Below are 23766 nucleotides of genomic sequence, written 5' to 3' on the forward strand. Positions count from 1 at the left end.
CCCCTTGGAGTCACTAGCAGTGGGACATCTACTCTTAGAGTCAGGACGGGCCCCAGAAGTACATGTTACTGAGGAGCTCTCCCCTCCCCAGCTACACACACACACAGGACTGAAATTAGAAACTCACTAAATTGCTCCCTAATAAGGGTCTCCAATACCAAAAGCAGCCACAGGTCAATCCAAAACCTGAGACTCTTTTGAGCCCAAGGACTATTTGTGACTCGACCTTTATTCCTAGGGCCTCGCAGAACTTGGCCCCTCAAATGTTCATTAAACCTGCTACCAGAACTCAATGTCTGAATTCATTAGACAGACAAAAGATTTCAAAAATAGTCTGAGCACCTTGATCTTACCCATTAGCTTTGACTCGGGTTATGCTCCCAGGGATCCCATCATAAGGTACAAGATACTTGGTAGAGATGGCTGGTTGTGTGCCCAAATCTTGGTCTCGAGTTTTAGCTAGGCATATGACATTTCCCAGCCGCCCTCATAGCATATTCTGCCCATGCTAAATTCTGGTCAATTAAATAAGCAGAGGTTGTAAGCAGCAGCTTCCTAGAACCCTTCAATAATTAATTTCTTTGACCTCCCCACTTCTTCCTGTTGACCAGAATAAAGACTTGAGAGCTGAAGCAAGAGCAGCCAGCTTGCAGCAACTAAGGATGAGAGACAGAGAAGCTAAAAGAGCCAGAAATTCAAACGACCATAATGCTAAGAGTGAAATACAAGCTAGTGCCAAAGTCTGCATGTGCCTCCAAAACCTCAAGCTAAAGCATAATCACCAATGTGATGGTGTTAGGAGGTGAACACTTTAGGAGGCATTAAGCCATGAGGTAGGAGACCTCACAGAAAAGATTAAGGCATTTTGAAAAAGATTAAGGAAATGTGTCATTTTCTTCTGCTTTTCTGCCATGTGAAGATGTAGAACTCACTCCTTCTGCCAAATGAGGATGCACCAACTGTTCGTTCCCATCGGAAGACACAGCAACAGGGTGCCCTCCGGGGAGCAGAGAGTAGCCAGCACCTTGAGCCTGGACCACCCAGCCCCAGCACCTTTTTGGATACAGGAATCAAACTCAGGACCTTGCCCTTGCCAGGCAGGCAGCTGGGCCACTGAGCTATATCCCCAGCCCTGCATTACAAGTCTTGGCTTGTCATAACACTTGACCAAGGAAAACACGGGACAGCAAAATCTCCGCCTTCACAAAGTACACAACACTGGGTATTATGGTACAGCAGCACAGTCTGAGACAGTGAGCAAACCATCTTGCTTGAACCCTGTTATTCGAGGTTTTCTGCTACTTTGAAGGAGAAGGATCCTAACCCTGAGGCCAGCACCCTGGTTCCCAGCACATAGGGTCTGTGTATATTAAAAATATCGCCCTGCCCACTGGGGACACCATCCTGTCCTGGCTGGGAGCTGCCTTCACCACACCAGGAGCCACAAGCAGCTCCCTACCCGAGCAGTTTGCAGATGAGTTTGAAGACAGGCACAGGAGCCCCTTCCTGGGCCAATGTCCCCAGACCCCTGAGCACCTTCTCTTCACTTACCAGTCTCTATACCACAGTGTCAGACAGAAGTTAAACCTGCACCTTCCGACACCTGCCTGTGCCTCACAGCCAGGTCATACAGGATGCACAACCTAGGAGCAGTGACCCAAAAGCCTGGGAACAGCACAAGATGAAAAGCTCCCCATAGCAGAAGCTCCCAGCTTTAATCCCTGGCCTGGAGCGGGTGCAAGCGCCCATTGGTAGTCTGGCCTAAAAGCCCAGATCTTAAACTGCAGCTGAGAAAAGTCTGATGATCGATATTCATCAACAGGAACACATTCCTAGGACTTTTTAGTGAAGGGACTAAACTCATGAAGCTCCACTGCCAGCAAAGAATTCGTCAGAATTCACTTGTATCCCTGGGCATGGTGGCACATGCCTGCAATCCCAGCACTTTGGGAGGCTGAGGCAGGAGGACTGAAAATTCAAATCCAGCCTAGGCATCTTATGGAGATGCTGCCCTAAAAATAAAAGGAAGTCTCGGAATGCAGCTCTGTATGAAGACCCTTGGTTCAAACCCCAGTACTGGAAAGAAGGGAAAAAAAAAAGCCATTTTTAGATTCTTAAAGTTATACTTGTTTCTGCTCTCTTTAGAGTCAGTAGCACTTAGGTACTAAACAGGCTCAGAAGCAACTGAGGGATGGCAAACAATAGCTAACACTTACATAGAACACACTATACACCAGGAACTGTTGGAAGGACGCCACACACAGTCATCCCTCTGGGTCTCAGAAGGAGACTGGTTCCAGGAACTCCAAGGACAGCAAAACCAAAGGATGCTCAAGTCCTTTATATAAAATGGCACAGTACTGCGTAAAACCTACGTACGTCCTCTGTCTGCTCTAAAAATCATCTCCACATTGCTGGGAACATCTATTACAGTATAAATGCTACATACACAGTTATACTGTATTGTTTAGGGAATGATAAAGCCCATACATAGGACAGATACAACTGTTTTGTTATTTTTTTTATTTTATTAGTATACTTTGCAGTACATAGTGATGACCTTTATCATGGGGAGCTGGTCCAGGTGCATAATACATTTTAATGTTCTCAATCTAAAGTTGCTGGAAACCATGGGTGTAGACTCAACAGATAAAGGGAGCCAGTGTAATCCTCACACTAACCTGTGACAGGGTCCTTCTTATTATCCTCATCTTACTTAACAGGAAACTGAGTCACAAGCAGGCAGATTAAACGACTTGGCCCAAGATCACACATTTGGAAAACAGCTGAGACGGCCTCCACTCCTGGGCTGGCTCCCGGGTGTGTGCTGTTCAGCACCTTGCCGCCTCCCCTTGCGGCAGAAACCCCTTCCCAGGACTCTTCAGGGCGCTGACAAGCTCCCGGCTCTCCGGCTCTCCCACTTCACCGGGAGCAGCAAGAGCCCTGCCTAGGGTGCAGCAGGAGGAAGGGGCTCCCAGCCAGGCTCTGTGATCCCCCTCCTGTGGCTTATGCAAGGCACATGCTTGCTGGGCCCCTTGAGAAGTCAACTTCTCTAATACATACTTTACTAGGAAAAGAGAAAGCTAAGTCCCCGCTGCTTCCCTACAGTGAGACCTTTTGTTGGTAGAAAGTTTCTGAAGAAGGGGCTGGGGATTTAGCTCAGTGGCAAAGCGCCTGCCTGGCAACCGCAAGGTCGTGAGTTCCGTACCAGAGAAAAACCAAAAATAAATAAATAAATAAATAAAGTGTCTGAGGACATTCTTAAGGCGTCTGGGCAGCACATGCAGGTGTTTAGTGAGAAGGGAGCAGCTGTGATGCTTCTCACCTTGGCCCAATACAACTGCTACACGCACGAGGCTGCTGTGCTGTGAACCGGCCAGATCCTTTCAGAAAGCAGAACAGAGGGAGAACCACAACCTGCCTACGCCCTCGCCAAGCAGCAAGCTCATCAAAGATCAGGGAAGACGAAAGGACCAGGAGCAAATGCAGAAGGGGAGAGAGGAGACTGCAGGCCGGCAGTGAGAGGTGGTGAGCATGAAGGGAGAAAAAGTTGGAAGACAAAGCAGTCCAAAACACTAGTTTTCTGTCACCTTAAACAGAAACAGTGTGTGTGTCCCACTGCTTCAGTAATAGCACAGCCCAGTAAACAGATAACCCCCAGCAATGGCAGACCATAAGGCAAGGAAGGGCAGCACCTGGTGGCGCAGTAGCCCTCACTGTGGAAGGAAGTTCATTCTAGAGCTGGGCCTGATGGGCCCACACCTGTAATCCCAGCACTCTGGGAGGCTGAGGCAGGAAGATTGCAAGTTCATGTCCAGCCTGGAAAATTTACTGTCTTAACAAGACCATGTGTCAAAATAAAAAAGTTTTTAAAAGGACGTGGAGATGCAGCTCAGAGCAAAGGCTCCGAGTTCAATCCCTAGTACCACCACCACAAAAGAAGACTGATGGCCCTCTATTATCTAGTTTTTGTCCTCTTATAATTCCAAAGAGTCTTTGTCTTGACTGTCTTTTTTTTTTTTTTCCTCACAAACCAACTGTTAATTAATAGCAAATTGGGATCAGGTGAATATATTTGGGGGATGGGAGGACCACAGGACAGGCATAGCAAACTGAACTGTTTACCCTAGTCCCAAATATATTCCCTAAATTCCAGAACCTTAGTATACGACTGCACTTGGAAAAAAGGTCTTTGGGAGCTGGGGATGTAGCTCAGTGACACAGCGCCTGCCTGGCAAGCACCAAGATCCGAAGTTCAATTCCTGGTACCAAAAAAGGGAGAGAGAGACATGGTGGCGCACGCCTGTAATCCCAGCACTCAGGACGCTGAGGCAGGAGGATCATTGCAAGTTCAAGACCAGCCTGAACTGCATAGCAAGACCCTATCTCAAAAAAAAAAGAGTCTTTCCAAAATAAAAATCTTGAGGTGAAGCCATACTGAATTAGGAAAACAAAGTGGGGGGAAATACAAAGACACAGGGGAAAAGTCACATGAAGACAGAGTGGAAACAAGAGGCAGAGTCCAGGAGGAGAGAACAGCACCACAAAGCAGGCAAGAAGGAAGCAAGGTGCGCTTCTCCCTCCCGCCCTCCAGGGGGACCCAGAGCTTCCAGACGCCTAGATTTTGGTTGTCTGGCCTTCAAAGGGGAAGAGAATAAATCTGTGTTGCTTTAGGCCACAAGTGTGTAGAAATACACCTGCCATTTTTAATGGATAGGTTCAATTTCTCTTGTAATCGCAGCACTTTCTTCAACTTCTATTTCTGCACATTGCTGCTCACAGATTGGTTTTCTCTCCTTCCAGCGGCTATGTCGGTGAAGATGAATCACTTCACTTTGCGATCCTTTTTTTGGCAGAACTTTTCCTGCCACTTCCTGTTTGCTCTAATAGTAAACTGCTGCTTCCAGAATATAGGGGCAGCTCCTTCATCAAATATCCTGGTTAATGATTGTCACACGCACTGAGCGGGCCTGAGGAGCTCCAGACTTGGTCTGCTGTTCCCATGGACACTAAGGATTTGCTCCAGATCCAGCAGTATGCTTCGGGGTCTTCCACTGCCATTGTCAGGCTGCACAAGTGGAAGGTGCTGCTTTACAGAGCTTTGGTGTTGTCACAGAAATGCCCGTCACACTCTGGGAAAGAGGCAGTTTTTAAAAGCAAGATGTGGGTCCTGTTTGTCTCCATGGGTCTTCTGTCATGGGAGCTCCCTTTAGAAGGTGGGTCTGCCATCCTGCTTTCAGTGATGTGCGTGCCCACTAGAACAGTTCTCCACCTGGCTAGAACATTCAGAGTACTTGCTGAATAGCTAGCTGTCTTCCAAATAATTGCCAGCTTGCTTTTGGTTCTAAACATTTTAGAAAGACTCTCTGTCCTTTTTATTTTATTAGTCAGATTTTGTACTGTTATCCTTAAAGTATAGAAGAAACAGGTATTCAGATTCAAACATTTTTGTAAAGACTTGTATGTGATTAAATAAACAAGTAAAAGTTAAAAAAATAAAATAAAATAAAATAAAAGCAAGATGGATGTGAACTTGCCAACCCACAAGGGCTAAGAACAAAATGTGGGCCTTCACTCTCAGGCTGGTACGCAGGACCTCACTTTAGGGCTCTATCACAACCCGAATATCTCAGACAAATCAATCTCTCAGTGTTGGCTCCCTTATTGTAAACTGTAAGGACTTCCATCTCACTGACAGGTTGGAAGATGACTGGGCAAAGATGTGCATGACACAGTTGGGCCCCAAAATATAAATTCAATAGACACTTTGCTTAAAAATCCTCAAATTTCTATGTCATACCTCATTCCTGCAAAGCAGTGTATCAGGAAGTATACTTCACGATTAAAACAAAACACCACTGCAAAACACCCAAGATTGTGTCCCAGGGAAGAAAAGGCATCCATGTCCTTACATTCCCCTCCCTCCCCACCACAGCCACCTGAGAAGACACGGTGCAGAGCCCGCTGCCCTCTCCTGGACCACCACTTCTACCACCCATGTTCAGTGCCACTCCCGTCCTTGGCAAACATCCTCCACTCCACAATTTAAAGTGGGAAGAAATGAACTTCTCATGTGACAGCTCTTTCTGTATGTATCTAGGCATTCCCTCAAGAAGCAGGGTGTGCACCCTGGACAATAAGCCTATGTTCAAGGGGAGACAGAACTAGGCCTTCGCAGAACAAAATTCATGTTCTATCTCCATCTTCTTTTTATCTTGTTTCACCTAAAACTAGTTTAAAAAAAGAAAGTAAACCAATAAGGTAGAAAGCTATCCTTAGAGAATGAAATTGTGGGGGCTGGGGATTTAGCTCAGCGGCAAAAGCGCCTGCCTGGCATGCGCAAGGTCGTGAGTTCGGTTCCTGGTACCGGAGAAAAACCAAAAAAAAAAGAGAACGGAATTGTGAAATTAAAGTTACAAAACCGTAGTTAGCAAGCATCACAGGTTTACACTGAAGTCAAGAACTAAAAGGAAGAGTGACATTGGACAGAGACACTGAGGTAGGACATAAAGTCATGGAGGAATGATTCGTGAGCAGTGATGGAGGGCTTTGGTATTAGAAGATCTGAAAGCAAGAAGGAGGGAGAATGTTCTGCAGGTAGTAAAAAGCAAGAAGAAGCCAAACTCTGTTAAAAACAAGTACAGATAAAAGAAACACCTGGTTAAGTCCGCCCACCAGCACTAACCATCTGGCAAGCAGTTTTCCAGACACCTTCATAAGTATATGCGGTAGCTGGTTACTAAGATAGAGACCACCAGCTCCTTCCCTCCCAGTAGGAGCGAGCCATTCCTCTTGTGAGGAGTAATGTCTATCCATATGCCAACTTATCTTAAGGTAAGTTTTCCATTTCTCGATATATCCTAGAATTCTGTAACCTGCCCTCCCCTTAATCATTATTAGATATTAGTGATTTAAAACCAGACATAAAATTCTGAGGTTTTCTTTCTGTCTTTGTTTTGTAGTTCTTAACCTGGTCTTTCTGTTTAACTCTGCATTTTATAAATAGCTCTGTATTTTATAAATATCTTATTCTACCACTATGGAATTTTTCAAGGGAGTTACTAACTTTCAAAAATGCCTCCAACACAGAACAAAACTTTTAAAAACAAAAAACCAAATTAAAAAGGAATTTTAAAAAGACAAAACAGAAACATAAAAAAAGCTTCAACATCATGCAAAATCCACAAAGTAGAAGTAAAATAGTATGTAAAATCTGCCTCTTGGCTGGGGATGTAGCTCGGTGGCACAAGCACCTGCCTAGCAAGCACAAGGTCCTGGGTTTGATTCCCAGTACTCAAAAAAAAAAAAATCTGCCTCTTTCACACCCTCTCTACCAAGTGGCCTCCCTTGCTGGCCACTTCTCAGGCTGCCACCATTGTCACTTTCATGTGCATCTTTTGAGAGTTAATATACAGACGTTCCAAACATGTACACACATGCTATCTGTCTACACCTCCGTCTGCTTATATAGCTCAAAATTACATCACCGCTACTTTAAGATTGCTTCTTTCTTAAGGGCTTCATAGTATTCCTTTGTATGAAGGAATTATAGCTAGCCCTCCATTGATGGACATTTAAATTTGTTTAAATTTTCTACAGTAGCTGGGTATGGTGGTGCACGCGTGTAATCCCAGTACTCAGGAAGCTGAGGCAGGAGGATCGTTACAAGTTCGAGACCAGCCTGGGCTACAAAGTGAGCTCAAGGCCAGCCTGAACTGCATAGTAAGACCCTGTCTCGAAGAAAAAAAATCAATTAATTAATTAATTTAATTTAATATAAATGTTCTACAATAAACTTTAGATATGGACATATATATGTAATTGTGAATTTTGGTTTTTTTTATTTGGTTTGAAGTTCTCACCCTATACTGGCAAATGAGCCCGAGAAGTGCTGAGCTAGATCCCTATTCATTTTTTATTTTGAGACAGGGTCTTGCTAAGGTGCTCAGGCTAATCTCAGCTTCAAACTTGCAGTATTCTTGCCTCAGCCTCCAAAGTCACTAGGATTACAGGTGTGCACCACCACACACAGCCACGTGTACATACTTATACAATAAATTTCCAGTTTGCCAGAGTAAAGAATCAACGCTGTTTATTTCCATCATCCCAGATAGCCTCCTCCATCAGTTTCCAGATACTATTTTACCATATTCTTGATGGTATTTAACTTCATTTGCTTCATTTTGCTTCCTATTTAAAGTGATGTTAAGCGTCTTTTATGTAAACAGTTGCATAATTTTATGTAACTAATTGTCTGAAACTAGTCTGTTGAAATCTGATCTTCACCTCTATTATTAGTTTTTCTCATCAGTTTTTGTAATTGATTTTCAACAGCTCTTTATATATTAAGAAAGTTGGCCTTTTTTCCTTTGTATTAAAAGTTTCTCCAGGTAATTATCTTTTTATTTTTAAACGAATGTTTCTCAAAGCAATTTTGTTCATGTTGTCAAACTGATTTATGGTTTTCCTTTATCACGCTTATTTAAAAAACTTTCTCACTCAGGCATTTTTTAAATCCCCCCCGGGGCCCTGCCGCCGCGCTTTCTCAATATCATGTTTTCTCTAATCCTCAGGGACTCACTCTCCCCTCCATCTCTTGCCTTCCACTGCCCAGTCTTACACAGATCAAAGGAGGCCCACAAGAGGGCACCAGCCCAGCAGCTGCCTGAACCCTGACAAGATAGGCCAGACACCAGAGAGGGAAGACGGCAAGCAACTGAACGGAAATGAGATCTGACCAGTGGGCTGTAAGAAACTTCCTGTGCATATACAAAGGGTTACAGACAGGCCTGCAGCTGCGTCCCGCTGGAAGTCATCAGGAAGGAGATGTAGGATCTCCTTTCAGCCCTGCCGCTCACAGCTGCACACAGATAACTAAGGCTTTGTACCCGCTTGAGGAGCAGATGTCTGTAGTGAGCCTGGAGTATCTCACACACAAGACTAAGTCAGGATTTCTGTCCCCAAAAGCCTGTTAGTAAACAATAACACACAGAAATGAAGTAGCACAGTGAATGTCATGTGCTTCTAATTTGACCATGATAATCTCCTCCCTCAACCTGTCCTGTCCCTGAAAGGGCTCCAGCAGAGGCTCTCAGGGGAGGCTCTGGTCCTATGCCATCCATCATCGTGGGCTGAGGCGCTCGGATCTCAACCTCCTGCATCATTCAAGCAGAGCCCCCCCCCCGCCCACGCTGAGCCTCAGAGAGTCCTCTAGGAACCAGCTGGGCATTTTCCTTCACATGTTAAATTATCCTTCAACAAATGACACTGAGAACACTGGGCAGCCTCTTCCTTACTGTGATGGTTTGGATACAGAGTGTCCCTCAATAGCCTGCGCGTTGAAGGCTTGTTTCCAATCAGCAAGCAGTGTTCAGCAGTGCGAGAGGTCTGGACGGTGAGGGCTCTAACCTCATCCATCAATTAATCCTTTGCACAGTCCGGGTCCACCAGGCTATTGGGAGGTGGCGAGAACACTAGGAGGTGGCGCCTCGTTGTAGGAAGCAGGTCACTGGGGTGAACCTGGATGGGTGTATTTTGTCCCCCGCACTCTGCTCTTTCTCTGATGATTCCTGGCAGCCACCAGGCGAGCAGCTTTGCCCCACTGCGCCCCTCCTCCATGAGGCTGCTCACCACAGGCCCAGAAACACAGGAGCCAAGTGGCCACGATGGAGACCTCCGAAACCGCGAGCCAAAGTGAATCCACTTGCTGCAAGCTGATTTTCTCAGGTATTTTGTCACAGCCATAGGAAATTAGACTGACACACTTGCCACATCAAGTATTAAAGTACTAAAGAACTAAAGCCATAAAACATTTAGAAGAAAACACAGGGATAAAAAAAGCATCATGATAAAGGATTTGGCAATAATTGCTTGGCTATGATACCAAAGCCACAGGCAACAGCAACAAAACAGGTAAGATAGATTTCAGGCATCAAAAGGCACTATCAAAAAAAATCCCAGAACGAATTTGATCAAAACCTATTATATGCATTGAAGCCTGCCTCCCCCCCCCCATCTGAAGCTACCAGGGAAGATGGGGCAGGGAGGTAATTACGGGGGTGATCAAAGTACAGTTGTAAATGCACACGTACAAACTGCCAAAATGAAAGCCATTAATCTATATATCCAAGAAGCACTAATAAAAAGGTGAAGGGAGGAAACTAAGAACATGTAGTAGGAGAAAATACTTGCAGTTTATGTATCTGATTAGGGGTTGATACACAGAAGAACTACAATGCAACCAAAAAATAACAACAACAACAAAGAACCTGAGTAGAAAACTGGCAAACACTTGAACAGATATTTCTCCAAAGATACATAAATGGACAATGTGCACATAAAAATTTGCTCAACATAGGTAACAGGTATGGAGGTGCAAATCAAATCCACAATGAGACACCCTTTCCTACTAATGAGGATGATTATTTAAGCAAAGAAAAAAACTCAGAAAATACCACATGCAAGGACGTGAATAAATTGTAATTCTTGTACACAACTGGGAAAGGGAGTAAAAAATGGTGCAGCCCCTGTGGACAATTTATGGTGACATCTCAAAAAATTAAGCATAAAATTACCATATGATACAACATTTCACTTTGGAGCATACACCCAAAAGAACTGAAAGCAGAGGCTTAAACAGATACTTCTACACAAATATTCTAGCTTTATTTACATGTGGGCAAAAGGGAGAAGCAACTCAGATCTATCTTTTCATTGAAAGCTCAACAGGTAAACAAAATGTGGAATATACAAGCCAAGTGTGTGCCAGCAGGGTTACCAGGTGTACTCCCAGCTACTGGAGAGGCTGAAGCAGGAGGATTTCAAGTTCAAAACCAACGCGGGCAACTCAGCACAATAACCTATCAAGGAGGGAAGGAAGGAAGGGAAGAAAGGGCGAGCTAGGGGTGTAGCAGAGTGGCAGAGCACTTGCCTAGCATGTATGAGGTCTCAAGTTCACCTTGAGAGAGGTGATAGGGTTTTTATTATTGAAAAAGTTTTTGGAGATGGAGGGCAATGGTAGCTGCAAACAAAGTGAGCAGCCAGGCATGTTGGTGCAAGCCTGTAATCACAGCACTTTGGAAGCCTGAGACAGGAGGATCACCATGAGTTCAAGACTAGGCTGAGATATACAATGAGTTCAAGGCCAGCCTGAAGTACACAGTGAGATCCTGTCTCAAAAAAAAAACAAAATAAGTGAGCATGCTTAACGCCAAAGAACTATAAGCTTTAAAAGTGCAAATATGGCCTACAATTTAACCCCAGTAAAAAGATTATCAATTTATATTACTACTCCTTCCTCCACCTTTCAGCTATATCACTTAAGGCCAGGGAGCCTATCTTGTTAATCTTTGTACACTTATAACCAGTGGCAAGCCCTCAATAGAGATACTGACCCTACTCAGGAAGTCACTAAAACTAAGATATTCTCCAGGTTGAGGCTGAAAAATAGCACCTGAAACCACAGTTGGGCAGAGATTTTGTCCCATAACCCCTTTCTCAGTGATAAAACTGAATGTGTTCATTAACAAAATACTAAATCAAAAAAAAGCAATAGCGGGGCTGGGGATTTAGCTCAGCAGCACAGCACCTACCTGGCAAGTGCGAGGTCGTGAGCTCAATTCCCAGTACCAGAAAAAAACCAAAACCAAAAAAAAAAAAAAGCAACAGCATGAGTTACTAATTCCTATCTTCAAGACAAATGTCTGCTAAAAGCACCACACAAACATCTCCAGCTCACTATACCTTCCCAGCAGGCTTCAAGGACTGCTCCCAGAAGCACTTTTGCTCCCTCCTCCTCTTCTTCCCCCTGACACTCCTCACTCAAGCCTACCATTTTAAGGGCCCCTCCTCAGTTCCCAGCCACACCCTAAAGGACTGCTCACAAAGCCCAAGTTCTAAAAGGACAGGGATTCACTCTGAAGTCCAGGCTGACATCAAATTTGCAGGTGACCTACCCTTAGCTTCCCAAATGCTGGAGCTACAAGAACCACACCCAGCCGCCACGTCTGTCACATTTTTTTTTTTTTTTTTTTTTGGTCTTTTTTGAGACAGGGTCTTGCTATGCAGTTCAGGCTGGACTTGAGCTCACTTTGTAGCCCAGGCTGGCCTCAACTCGCAACAATCCTCCTGCCTCAACCTCCCAAGTGTTGGGATTACAGGCGTACACCACCACGCCCGGCGTCTGTCGCTCTTGATGGAAATCAAGTCTGGTTAAATGAGTGTGTTCTGAAATTGGTCCTGGCTGACCTCCCCTCACCAAGCTCTCTCATGGGGTACCATGGCTAGTGATGAGAAGGGTGCTCGCCCTGCTCCCCCCAATTGTCTTCTTATGGTAGAAGAGCTTCCTACTGAAATGCAACAGACTGTGGCAAACATAGGTCTGTCTTTTTACATTAAAAAAAGAAGGGATATGTAGATGGGGCTACATGGCACAGAAACCCTCCAAAACTGCACAGACAGAAGATGCTGGGGACAGCCTTCCTAGTTTGTTCTGTTGCGTGTCTTGCTGCCATGCTCACCACGCCCGCTGAGGGGACTCACAGCGCAGAACCCACCATTGTGACAGTGCAGCTGGAACCCTGCTCGGGGAGCTGTCCACAGCAAGCACCAAAACTTTTACCTACCAATTTGGCCAAGGTATGTTCCAGTGAAAATAAATAAGTAAAAATGAAACTCTAAAAAACTAAAAACTATGTTCATCCTTGAAAACTATGTAAATGTCACTACTAGGACTTTCTCCTAAGGACATAACACCACAAAATTTATGAGGATATCAACTACTGTATAAAAGCTAATAACACCTACCTACCTACCTGGTCACCAGTAACAGGCAGGGTTGTTAAATCTTGAGATGTGGTTAACACAATGTCTACAACTACCAGAAACCACGTCTGCAAATCGCTGCATATGGAAAACATTCAGGATACATCAAAAGTATATAGCCTATACAGCTGAGGGATGCACAACCAGTCTTGTCCAACCGCAAAATGAAAATATCCAGGAAAATGTTTCTGTACTAACCATAGACAGACCCTTCTTCCTTGTCACTCTCTAACAATGTAGCAGTAACAACTATTTATATATCATTTACATTGTGATGGGTATTCTAAATCAGAGATGATTTCAAGTACACAGGAAGATGTAGTTAGGTTATACGTAAATACTACACCATTTTATATAAGGGTCCTGAGCACCCTCCAATTTTGGTACACAGGGGAAAGGGGGAAGGGTTCTGAGACAAATCTTCCATACATACTAAGTGATGACTATATAATCCTCACTTTTGTCCAAAAAGGAAAACATGCTCCAACACCGGGCATGATGGCACACGCCAGTAATCCCAGTAGAGGCAGGAGGATCGTTGCGAGTTTGAGGCCAGCCTGGGCTACATAAGTGAGTTCAAGGCCAACGTGAACTGCATCAAGAGACCCTGTCTCAAAAAGAGAAAAAAAAAAGAAAATATGCTGCAAAGATTTGCATATATACAGAAGTTCTGGATGCAATCTAAGTGGTAACAATGACTGTATCTAGGAGAGGGAGGTATGTACCATTTTTCCCTCTTTGTACTATTTTAATTACTTTTTATAGGTCAAATAAGGCTCAAGAAGAATGAAGTCTAACCTAAACCACACACACAAGGTGCTGACATCCACAAAAGTAACAAAACAGTTTCAAATGTAATTAAAAAAACTATCCTAACCGGGCATAGTAGCACATGCCTATAATGCCAGCTGCAAGTAGATGAGACAGGAAGATCACAGGTTCGAGACTGACCTAGGCAACTTAGCAAGACCCTGACTCAAAATAAAAATAAAACTCTGAGAGTGTAGCTTATTGGCAAAGTTCTTGCCTACAGTGTGGGAGGCCTGGAATTCAATACCCAGGACTACCACTGAAAAGAAACTAGCTATCCTCATTCGAGCCCTGGGTATCACCGCCACCAAAGTCACAAAAGAGAATGTGGGCCCACTTACCAGGATGTTGAAAACTAAAAAAAAGACCCCACTAAAAACCAAATAATATTTTATTCATTAAGTGATGGCCATATTTAAACAAATACACAACATCATGAAAACACATAGAATACACTGCAGAATTTAATCTTCATCATATCACAAACCAGCTATCAGTGCATTGGGCTGTAGGAGAAGGTGACGGTCTCCACAGGAGTTAAAGTTCCTCATAATTTTCGCTTATTGGAAGAACTTGAAGGACAGAAAGGAGTAGGCCATGGAACAGTTAGCTGGGGCCTTCAAGATGATGAAGATATGACAATTACAAGGTGGACAGGAATGATTATTGGGCCACCATGTTTCCTAATCTCCCCATTTAGCCTGGGGCAGTTGACAACTAGACAGCAAAAATTATGAAAACAGACAAGCACAAATTATGAAAACAGAATATATAGCCTGAAAGTAGAATGTGCACCTAAATACCCAGAAGCTCCTCCATCGTTAGATTTATAACAAAAATTAATATGAATGGAATAAATAATTCCAGTGGAATGGTGGACACATGCAGCATACCAGTGTTAGCAAAATGGCAAAATTCATATAGCACTGAAGTTGTACTTCAAGAGCTAAGACATCTAATGATGTCCAAAGAAAACATGAAGCTTCCACAACCACAAGGACAAACATACAACAATTAGCTTTAGTGGATCTCAAACTTGTCTTAAATCAACAACATTCTACTCATATTTATGTCTTGATTAAATATCACAATACAAAATACCCACACATTAAGTAAAAGAATTCCAGCTGATAAACACGACCTGGACATTTCTAAGAATATATTTAATAAATGTTCACCTATTATGTTTTCAGGTAATAGGAGGAAAAATGCAGCACAACTTTTCTTTCTCTTGTTAAGGCACTGTCATTTAAACATGAACCTGGAGTCCTCCAAATAGAATTCAGGTTTACAAGATGAAAGCATGGGAAGAACTGTCAGATGTCAGGGGAAACGTGTGTTTTTTAAAAGTAAAATCTCAAGAAGGAAAAATAGAAATGGCATGCTTATCCATCTTGCTTAGTGAAAGAGCTGCAGTTTGAAATTGTTCAAAGTGGCAGATACAATGAATATTGTCACAAATTGTGTTAATTTTTGAAGCAGTGTGGGTGCTGACTACTAATAGTATAAAAAATATGTTCAGGATTGTTTTGATACCTGTATTTATAATAAAAAATGTTGGGGGGCGGTTGATGAATTTCTGTCAAAAGCTGTTCCTGGGGCTGGGGATTTAGCTCAGCAGCAAAGCGCCTGCCTGGCAAGCACAAGGTCATGAGTTAGATTCCTGGTACTGGAAGAAAAACAAAACAAACAAACAAACAAGTTGTTCCTGTGTGTTACAGTAACAGACGTGGTAAGTATTTGTTTACAGTCTTTGTTAAATAAACCATGCATTTAAGTTTAGGTGAAATCAACAAAAGGAAATAGGTATATGGATATGTGATTTTGAGATTAGTCTTAAAATGTAAATAAAATGTAGAACGTGTCAAAAAAAAAAAAAACAGCTAGATGAGCTCCGCAACTCTACCACTGATACTGAGAATTGTCAGAAGACTCCTCTGGAGGACATTCAAGCCCCACTGTACCAAAGTAAGGTCAAAACTAATTTCCAGAGTGCGTTTTTAGCAGTTGGTTCCAATGACAGCTCCCCTCACCCCACAGAAGCCCTTGGCTTGAAAGAATATTTCCTTCTTTTGGAAAGTTCACTCGCTATGCCAGACTGAGAATGCAGTTTTCCATACAAATGAGGAAGAATCAGATTCCCTGCATAACTTTTTTCTCCACCCCCATCCCTACCCTGCTGAGTGGCAAGTGCTCTGCCACTGAGCTACACCTCCAGCCCCCAGCCTAACTTCTACCAAATTCTCATACCGATATTAAAACCCGGCACACTTGCTTAACAAGATAGAGATGATAATCTGATGCAAATCTAAAACATAAAGAACATCACAAGTGTGGGCACTTGCAGATACAGAAGGGCCACTGCCTATGTGCACTCAGAGCAAACAGCGAACATACTTTGTTCTGCAACACACACCCTGTCCAACTCTCTACAGACTCCTCTCCTCCCAAACACCTGCCCTGCGCATCTTCAGGTGTCCCCAGAGCTGAGTCTCCAGTGCTCTTAGTCTCCTAATTGCTCTCAGGGTCAATCTGAGCTTGGGGCACAGGGCAGGCAGTGGAAGGGACAGCACATCATAGACATGTGGCTCTTTTTTCTGGACCCACAGATTCCCAGATCATCCATGTTTCCTAATCTCCCCATTTAGCCTGGGGCAGTCGACAACTAGACAGCAAAAATGATCTCTACAGGGCCAAATGCCTATCATAATCACTGATTTCAATGTTTTTCTTTTCTATATGGGCAAGTCCTGTAATCTAGTCTTCATTTACACACACGAATCTGACACAAGCTTCTTTTCCAGATTTCAAGAGCTGTAAAAAAAGGGAAGTGAAAGGAAGGTTTGTAACATTCGCCAAGTGCCTCTCCCTGTATGAGGCACAAGAGGAAACGAAGGGTGTAAATGTCCTAACACCTGTAAGCTGCAATTAGAATGCTCCTGGTTGCTCCAACGTCTGTAGAAGCAGTCACTGCAGCAGCCAGCCACCACCTGCCACAAAAGCTAACGGACTCGGCCTGCCTGGGTTCTGTTCCCCAACACCAAGTGCTCCTCAGGGGAATAAGGGGCCCATGGAAGACCTGTCCGTCATTCTCTCTAAAGTTCACTTGTAAGTGTGGGAACTTAAAGGGGCCTTTCTGAAACACTGCTCAGTGTGGGGTTCCAGGAGGTTGGGGGTTGTACACCAAGGGGCCTCGGATCTTCTCCATTCTGTCACCTCACGTGTGTGCATGAGGCCTGAGCCAACCTGAGCCTACCAGTGTGTACACAGCACCCTGCTGGTGCAGGCTGTTGGGGAAGAGCACCTTAGCTCTTCTTCTGCTTGTAACACAGCTTGGGGACAAAAGCCAGAGCAGGGGAAGGAAGGATCTGCTTCCCCCTGAGACTAAGTACAGGGATGGAGGGGGCCATGAATATGGATGGATATAAGCCAAACCAGGCATCCGTGGTATTTATAGCCAGGCATTTAGCAAGGGTTCCAGGCTTCCAGAACTTTCTTTTCAATACACAGGACTTCCAGGAGGAATCATGGAAAACTAAAAAATGACGTGGGCCCCCATGAGCCCCTTCTATCTGCCTGACAATTATCACAGTTAGTGGAGACGATTAAATTGGCTGAAATGATGCAATTGGTATCATGAAGTCAGTGTTCTGCAGAAGGCAGGATGGAGTCACGAAAAGAAAAATAGGCCCAAGTCACCTGAGCCTGTGTGTAAAACCGATGCTGCTGCTGAGCTCAAGCAAGGCGGCTCAGTTCCTGAGCCTGGGTTTCTTCAACTGTGATACGGCCAGGTGGGGGACACCTGTTTTACAGTGGTAGCAATAAACAGTTTCTAAGCCAGAGCCAACTGCTTTTACTGCAGTTAAGACAAATTACACTTAGCAAGGCACAGCTATTGTCTACATGTTTGCACTCCCTAGAATTCACATGTTGAAATCTACTCTCCAAAGCAAGGAAGGATATTTAAACACACAGGGTACCTGTAATACCAGTACTCTAGGAAGCTGTGGCAGGAGGATCCTAGGTTCAAGCCCAGACTGGGCAACTTAGCAATTCAGCAAAAACCTGTCTGTAAATACAAAAGGAGTGGAGGTGTAGCCTAGTGCAAGGAAACTAGGTTCCACCCCCAGTATAGCAAAAAAAAGAGAGAGAAAGATATAGGGCTTTGGGGGGTTAATACTGAATTCTGCTGGCACCTTGATCTTCAACTTGTACTTCCAGCCTCGAGGGCTCTAATACATTTCTGCTGCTTACACATTGCCCAGCAAAGGCATTTTTGTTATAGCAGCCCACAGAGGCAGACCATTACTTCACCACCACTACCCTGGGATTTTGTTTTCGTTTTCAACAAAGAACAATTTCAGTCACCTAACTATTCCTGGTAAAGCATGACACATTTAAGTATAGCATACAGTCTAGGTCTCTCCTTTCTTGGAGTTAATCTTCACAGTTCCAAAGATACTAATAGAAACAAGTCAAAAACAAAACAAAAAAAACATGATGAGATAACAGCTAAGAAGAATTTACGCTGTGTAAACATCCCACACAACTAGAGGTGAGCTGCATACCAACACTCAGTCTCCTTTGCTACCAACAAGCACAGGGAAGCAAGCAAAGGCTTCCAGAGACACAGTCCTGGTGCACAGCCTTGAGACAAGGCAGAGACAGGAAGAGGAAACAGTGGATAAAGAGAACCGTGAAGACACCCTGAGCTAAGAGGCAGGGGGCGGGTGGTCAGCACAACCTGGAGACCGCCTGAGCACCGCAGGGGACAGGGTCTGGGATTCTCCAATCAGCCCGGCAGCACCACAGGTCTGCATGGATTTGCAGCAGGGGAAGATGCTGAACAAGGCCGGGGATCTGGACTAGAGCAAAATATGACAGGAATTCGAGCAGGCTTCAAAACAGTGCACAGCGAATAACAAGAACCCTAGCCCCAAGCAGCAACGAAAAGGACAGTGGGAGGGGGTCACTCCAAGAAGACTGGTGGGCAGCATGGCTGGGGCCAACAGGAGGCCTGCTGTGACTACCAAGGCAGGGTAGGCAGGTCAGGGCAGCAGCACGCAAAGGAAAGGCTTCTCCTGCACCTGAGCTGGAGAAAGGACTTTCAATCCCACTGATCTTGTGGACAGTGTTACTTGGGTCTCACATGCAGGCAGAGTCAGGGATCTGGGCCGAGAGGGCCGAATGTCACTGCACCAGGAGCTGGAACACACAGAGCAGGAGTAGTTGAGAGACCACAGCGGTTCTGCTGAGGTCACCCAAACCAAACAGTGGCCAAGAGAGGCAGCATGTCACCAACCCCGCAGAGTGATCATGACTCCGGACAGAGGGGCAGCTTCTCTGGACATCCAGAAAAGCCAAGGGTAACAACTGGTGCCAACCTCCACTCCCAGGTTGCCAGCAGCCTTTGGGGAGGGGAGACTGGGAGGGTGGCACTCATGCGGGAACACCTGTCCCAGAAGTTCAAAGTACATGTGTCGATTTAATTACAGTCCTTCATCTGTGGGTCATAAAAGTTGCAATTCGGTGAACTTTATCTTTTCTATTCTTCAAAACACTTAGTTATTGCTGGGCACAATGGGGCACACCTGTAATCTCAACTACTCCAGAGGCTGAAGTTGAGGCAAGAGGGTTACAAATTTACAGCCAATCTGGGCAGCTCAACAAAACCCTGTCTCAAAGTAAAATTTTTAGAATGTGCTTGGGAGTACAGCTCATGGCAGAGGACTTGCCTAAGCGAGGCCTTTGGATTTAACCCCCACCACCAGAAGAAAAAAAAAGATATGAAACATGTTGTAGCAATTAAAAGCAATCCCAGTTGAGAATTCACCTAGCAAAAAATGCCCATCTAGAAAATCTGATTCATGTTATTTCCAGCCCCAATACGCTCACTGCCAACAACAGTCTGTACAGGACTCCAAATGAGGAATACATCAAACAGCACCCGCTCACACAGCTGGAAGTCCCGCCCTCCCGGTTAACCTGGCCAGGCCACCAGAGACCCTAGAGAAAGAAAGGAACAGAAGGAAAACTTCCTCTACCTCCGGCTGATTCTCAGTCCCCTCCAGGTGGGCTTCTTCCTGGGCTGAGGGATGGGTACCAAGCAGGGAGTCAGCACAAGGGCCAGCAAGCAGGGGTGGCTCTCTCAGCAAGTTCAGTGACATGTCCAGACACTTGCACGACAGGGCCTGGCATGACCTTCCTGAATTTGGTCACGCTCCCTGGGACAAGTTCCCAGGCTAATCACAGCTGACAGCTCCTGCCTATTCACCTGTCCACATATGGAGCCAATATGGGCAGGACTGCCAAGGGAGCCAATTGGGAGCCATAGCTACTCTGCACAACACCCAGGAAGTACTGACACTGCTGCCTGTGTGCACGGGGCACATGGCACTGAGAGCTGAGCGGAGCCACGTGTATATCCATGGTTCCATCCTCTATTGGCTGGGCAACCTTGAGCAGGTAGTTTAACTGCCCTCTCTGTGCTTCCACTCTCCCCCGTAACAAAAAATAAAAAACCTGTGCCTCACATCTCCTGACAAAAGTAGCAGTCTTCATGTGCATTTTGCACAGTAGCTAGACCGCTCATTGATTGGTGCTGGTTCTTACATGCCCCCTCACGCATAGACTTGAGATGCCCTGAAGTACGGCAGCCTGGAAAGGACAAGTCTTTCTCCAACCCTACTCCATGGTCACCCTGTACTTAGTCTCCCCCACTTTCTCAGGGTACTCATTCTAATGAAGTGATCTGCAAAACATCCGTACCACTCTCCACACCTCCAGCAGATGCAGACCTAGGGGAATCTCCCCAGCTGCTGGGAGCATCTAACTGGGTCAGAGGCTGAGGAGCCCGAAGAAGGTGAGAACAAAGTAAGACGACAAGATGGGGCAGAATGACAGGACGACGAATCTATTCTTCCCCAGGGGAGGGACCACAGCATACAGTGATCCTACGCATCAGTCAAATGCCGCACATTGAGGGCTGTCCAGCTGGCCTCAAACTGCAGTTCCCACCTCTCAGTCCTGCTGGTCCTGGGCCAGAGCACACTTGCCCTCGGGTGCTTTCCCGGTGCCACCTTGCACATTCCTGCCCTCTCCTCCCAGCTAACTCTTGCAAACCCAACTCCAGCTCAGTCATCTCTTGTCTTCTGCCTTCCCCACCTCCTCACTCCAGGCAATTCTCCCTACTCCATGCCAGGCCACCAAGTCAACCACAGTGTCATCAGCTGTATCAGTTGTCCACTCACATCATGTTACTCATCTGTGCATGCCAGGAACTAGGATATAACACACTCTGGTTGCTGAATAAATGACTCAGGGGCTACTTAGACCTCAGGCTGCTCACTGCCTTGGTAGGCTCTGATCAGCTGAGCAGAAAGCAGGATTATATTAAAAGGAGGGGGGACGAATGTGCTCATCCACCAGCGAGACTGTGGCTGACTCAGGATCAGCTGATAAGGCAGGTGTGAGTAACAGAGGGCTTTTTCCCAAGCCCTGAGAATGCTCTCTGCAGGGGAGGAAGCCATGGTAGGCGGCTACCGCCTTCTGGGTGTCATCTGTGTCGATGTGTAAGCACATGTGAAAAAGAAGCCAGGTGTGATGGCACACACCTGTAATCCCAGCACTGAGGAACCCAGGGCGGGAGGATCACAACTTTGCAAACAGAATGGGCTAAATATCAAGTTCAAGGCAAGCCTGAACTACACAGACCCTGTTCTCCAAGAAAAGCAAAAGGGAGAAAAAGCTTCCAGGGCCAGTGAGGGCCCTATCTAACACATTCCCTTAATTCCAGACCTTGAAAACTTGTCCCAGTTGACATCTACAGCTGCCAAAGGAGGGACATTCGACACGCTGGAAGTGTGTTCCAGTTAATTACCTATGAAAGCTTTCCAACTCCCACTACATAAGCCTAATGCTGAAGAGTTAGGTAGCTTTACAGTTACGTCACTCACAGAAATCTAAACACAAGCAATTCGATATGATCAAGAGTCACGACTCCAAGACACTTGCTGAAATCGCCCTGTCTTTTCTCCTACTAGATGCTCCTCCAGCCAATTGCAGGATAAATATGCCCAGGAGTGTCAACTAAGACTTTGCAAGATGAGAAACAAGGGTGGAATGGTTAAGTGAGATTAAGACATCCAAATACTGGTTATTTAGCTGTCTAGTTGTATGACCTTTGGGAAGACACCCTTACTTCCGAGCCACAGTTTTACGATCTATTTGAGGGGAGATACATTATCTTATATGATATGAAACATGTTAACTGGCCCTCCCATCTGCTGGTTCCATGCCCCCCAATTCAACCAGTAGTAAAATCAAAAATATCCACAGGGACTGAGGATGTGGCTCAGTGGCTCAGTGCACATTTAGCATGTGCCAAGGTGCTGGGTTGAAATCCTAGCACAAATCTCTGGGCTTCGTAGCCAAAGGGTCCACATCCACAAGTTCAACCAACTGTAAATCGGAAAAATACGGGGAAAATTGCATGTGTGCAGAACACATACGAACTTCTTTCCCTGTTACTATTCCCTAAACACCACAATTATTTACAGTGTTTACACTGTATTGAGTATAATAAATAACCCAGAGATGACTTACAGAATACTGAAGACAGGTTATGAGTAAATAGTCTATGTTATTTAAGAGTTGAGCATCCTTGTTGTAAAGTAAGAAAATGTTCAAATGGGAAGGAAAAGTAGGAAGGGGGACAGGGAAAAGGAAAAAAAAGAAGGAAAAAATGGCATCAAAGCTTTTATAAATAAGGAGGGGAAGAGAGGCTAAAGGGAGGGGTGGGGAATGAGAAAAAAAAAAAAGAATCAAGACAAACCACACTGCTTGGCAAGCGCAAGGTCGTGAGTTCGGTTCCGGGTACCAGAGAAAAACCAAAAAAAAAAAAAAAAAAAAAAAAAAAGACAAACCACATTCAGGTACAAATTCACTATGATGAATGTGATCATTATGCATATCTAAAATGCACCAATAAACTTAATTTAAAAAAAAAGATTTCAAAGCCAAGCATGGTGTAGCTACCCTATAATTCCAGTACTCAGGAGGCTAAGACAGGAGGATTATTCCAAGTTCAAGACCAGCCTGGGCTACAAAGTGAGCTCAAGGCCAGCCTGAACTGCATAAGGAAACCCTGTCTCAAAAAGAAAAAAAAAAAATTCCAATGAAACAGCCCAGAGTGACACAGTACTAATTCCAGCCTTTTCAAAAAAAAAAAAAAAAAAAAAAAAAAGAGTTGAGCATCCTTGGATTTTGGAATCCCTCAGTGGAGGGGAGAAGAGGTCCAGGAACCAAGGGCTATATATATAACAAGTGGATTTCACAGACACACAAATATATTTTAAATACAATGTACAATAACCACTACACGGCAACATACATATTCTGTCATGGAGAGCTCTTTATGGTTTTAAAAATCTCATGCCTATTATCACATTTTATTCTTCTGAAACCCCAGTGCCATGGCCGGACAGATTCCTTTCCTGACAGAGATTATCAAAGCCATGAAGTTCATCACTTTGCACTAGGGCACAGAGAAGCTAAGCAGAGATTCCATTCAGAGCGTTTCCGCCTCCTTGTTCTGCTACTCTTCCCAGCTCCCTCACTGGCTGGGACCAGGCAACAGAGTCGGAGTCTCTGCACAGCTGGGCTGGCACTGGACAAACTCTCTGTCCCCACCCAGTACTTCCATGTCCTACTCCACAGGTGGCCCCGGCGCCTGCATAGCTTCAGACACAGCAGCTCGCAACTGAGCACCCAAAGCTCAGCTCACAGAGGATATGTAGGCTGGGCAGGGACAGACGGAGCGCACAAGGAAAAAAAACGAAAAAAACTGGAAAGTGACTGCACACGTACGCAGAGCCAGTTTTACTTCCTACCACGCCTGCTGCAATGTGCTCAGTTGCGCAAGCTGTTCTGAAACAAGACGTAAGGAAGTAGGATCTGATGCTATATATAAACACCTTATTTTGGAACTGTTTTTGCAGCAAAGTAAAGGACAATTCAGACAGGGACTGGGAATCGCAGCTCAGGACAGTTGAAACTGGGAGAGGGCTGGGCATGGCAGAGTAGAGAGTAGAGAGTGCTCAGAGTAGAGCACTTGCTGAGCACTGAGCGAGGCCC

The 23766-nt window shown here is 45.0% G+C and overlaps 2 protein-coding genes across 3 annotated transcripts in view; one reads left to right on the forward strand and one right to left on the reverse strand.

The window, feature by feature from the left end:
• The window catches only part of Uck2 (uridine-cytidine kinase 2), a 109869-nt gene that overhangs the window by 24430 nt on the left and 61673 nt on the right, over positions 1-23766 (reverse strand). Inside the window, exon 3 of one of the 2 annotated variants that reach the window (XM_005398245.2) lies at positions 11743-11754. The exons of the other annotated variant lie outside the window; for it this stretch is intronic. Coding sequence (XP_005398302.1) covers positions 11743-11754 — 12 coding nt within the window. The remainder of the gene's footprint in view (positions 1-11742; positions 11755-23766) is intronic. 2 annotated transcript variants of the gene reach the window in all.
• On the forward strand, positions 12511-14650 carry LOC102023989 (ubiquitin-conjugating enzyme E2 variant 2-like). The gene is made up of 3 exons (XM_005398313.1): positions 12511-12636; positions 14145-14308; positions 14503-14650. The coding sequence occupies exons 1-3, from the start codon at positions 12511-12513 to the stop codon at positions 14648-14650; spliced, it is 438 nt and encodes a 145-aa protein (XP_005398370.1).

Source organism: Chinchilla lanigera, unplaced genomic scaffold (assembly GCF_000276665.1).
Source record: "Chinchilla lanigera isolate Chin_1 unplaced genomic scaffold, ChiLan1.0 scaffold00061, whole genome shotgun sequence".
NCBI classification, from domain to species: Eukaryota; Metazoa; Chordata; class Mammalia; order Rodentia; family Chinchillidae; genus Chinchilla; species Chinchilla lanigera.

Coding starts and splice junctions, on each gene's coding strand:
- LOC102023989 (XM_005398313.1), top strand. CDS start 12,511: ATGCTCACCACGCCCGCTGAGGGGACTCACAGCGCAGAACCCACCATT. Junction 12,637..14,144: donor TACCTACCAATTTGGCCAAG/GTATGTTCCAGT, acceptor ATTGGGCTGTAG/GAGAAGGTGACGGTCTCCAC. Junction 14,309..14,502: donor GGAATGATTATTGGGCCACC/ATGTTTCCTAAT, acceptor TAATTCCAGTGG/AATGGTGGACACATGCAGCA.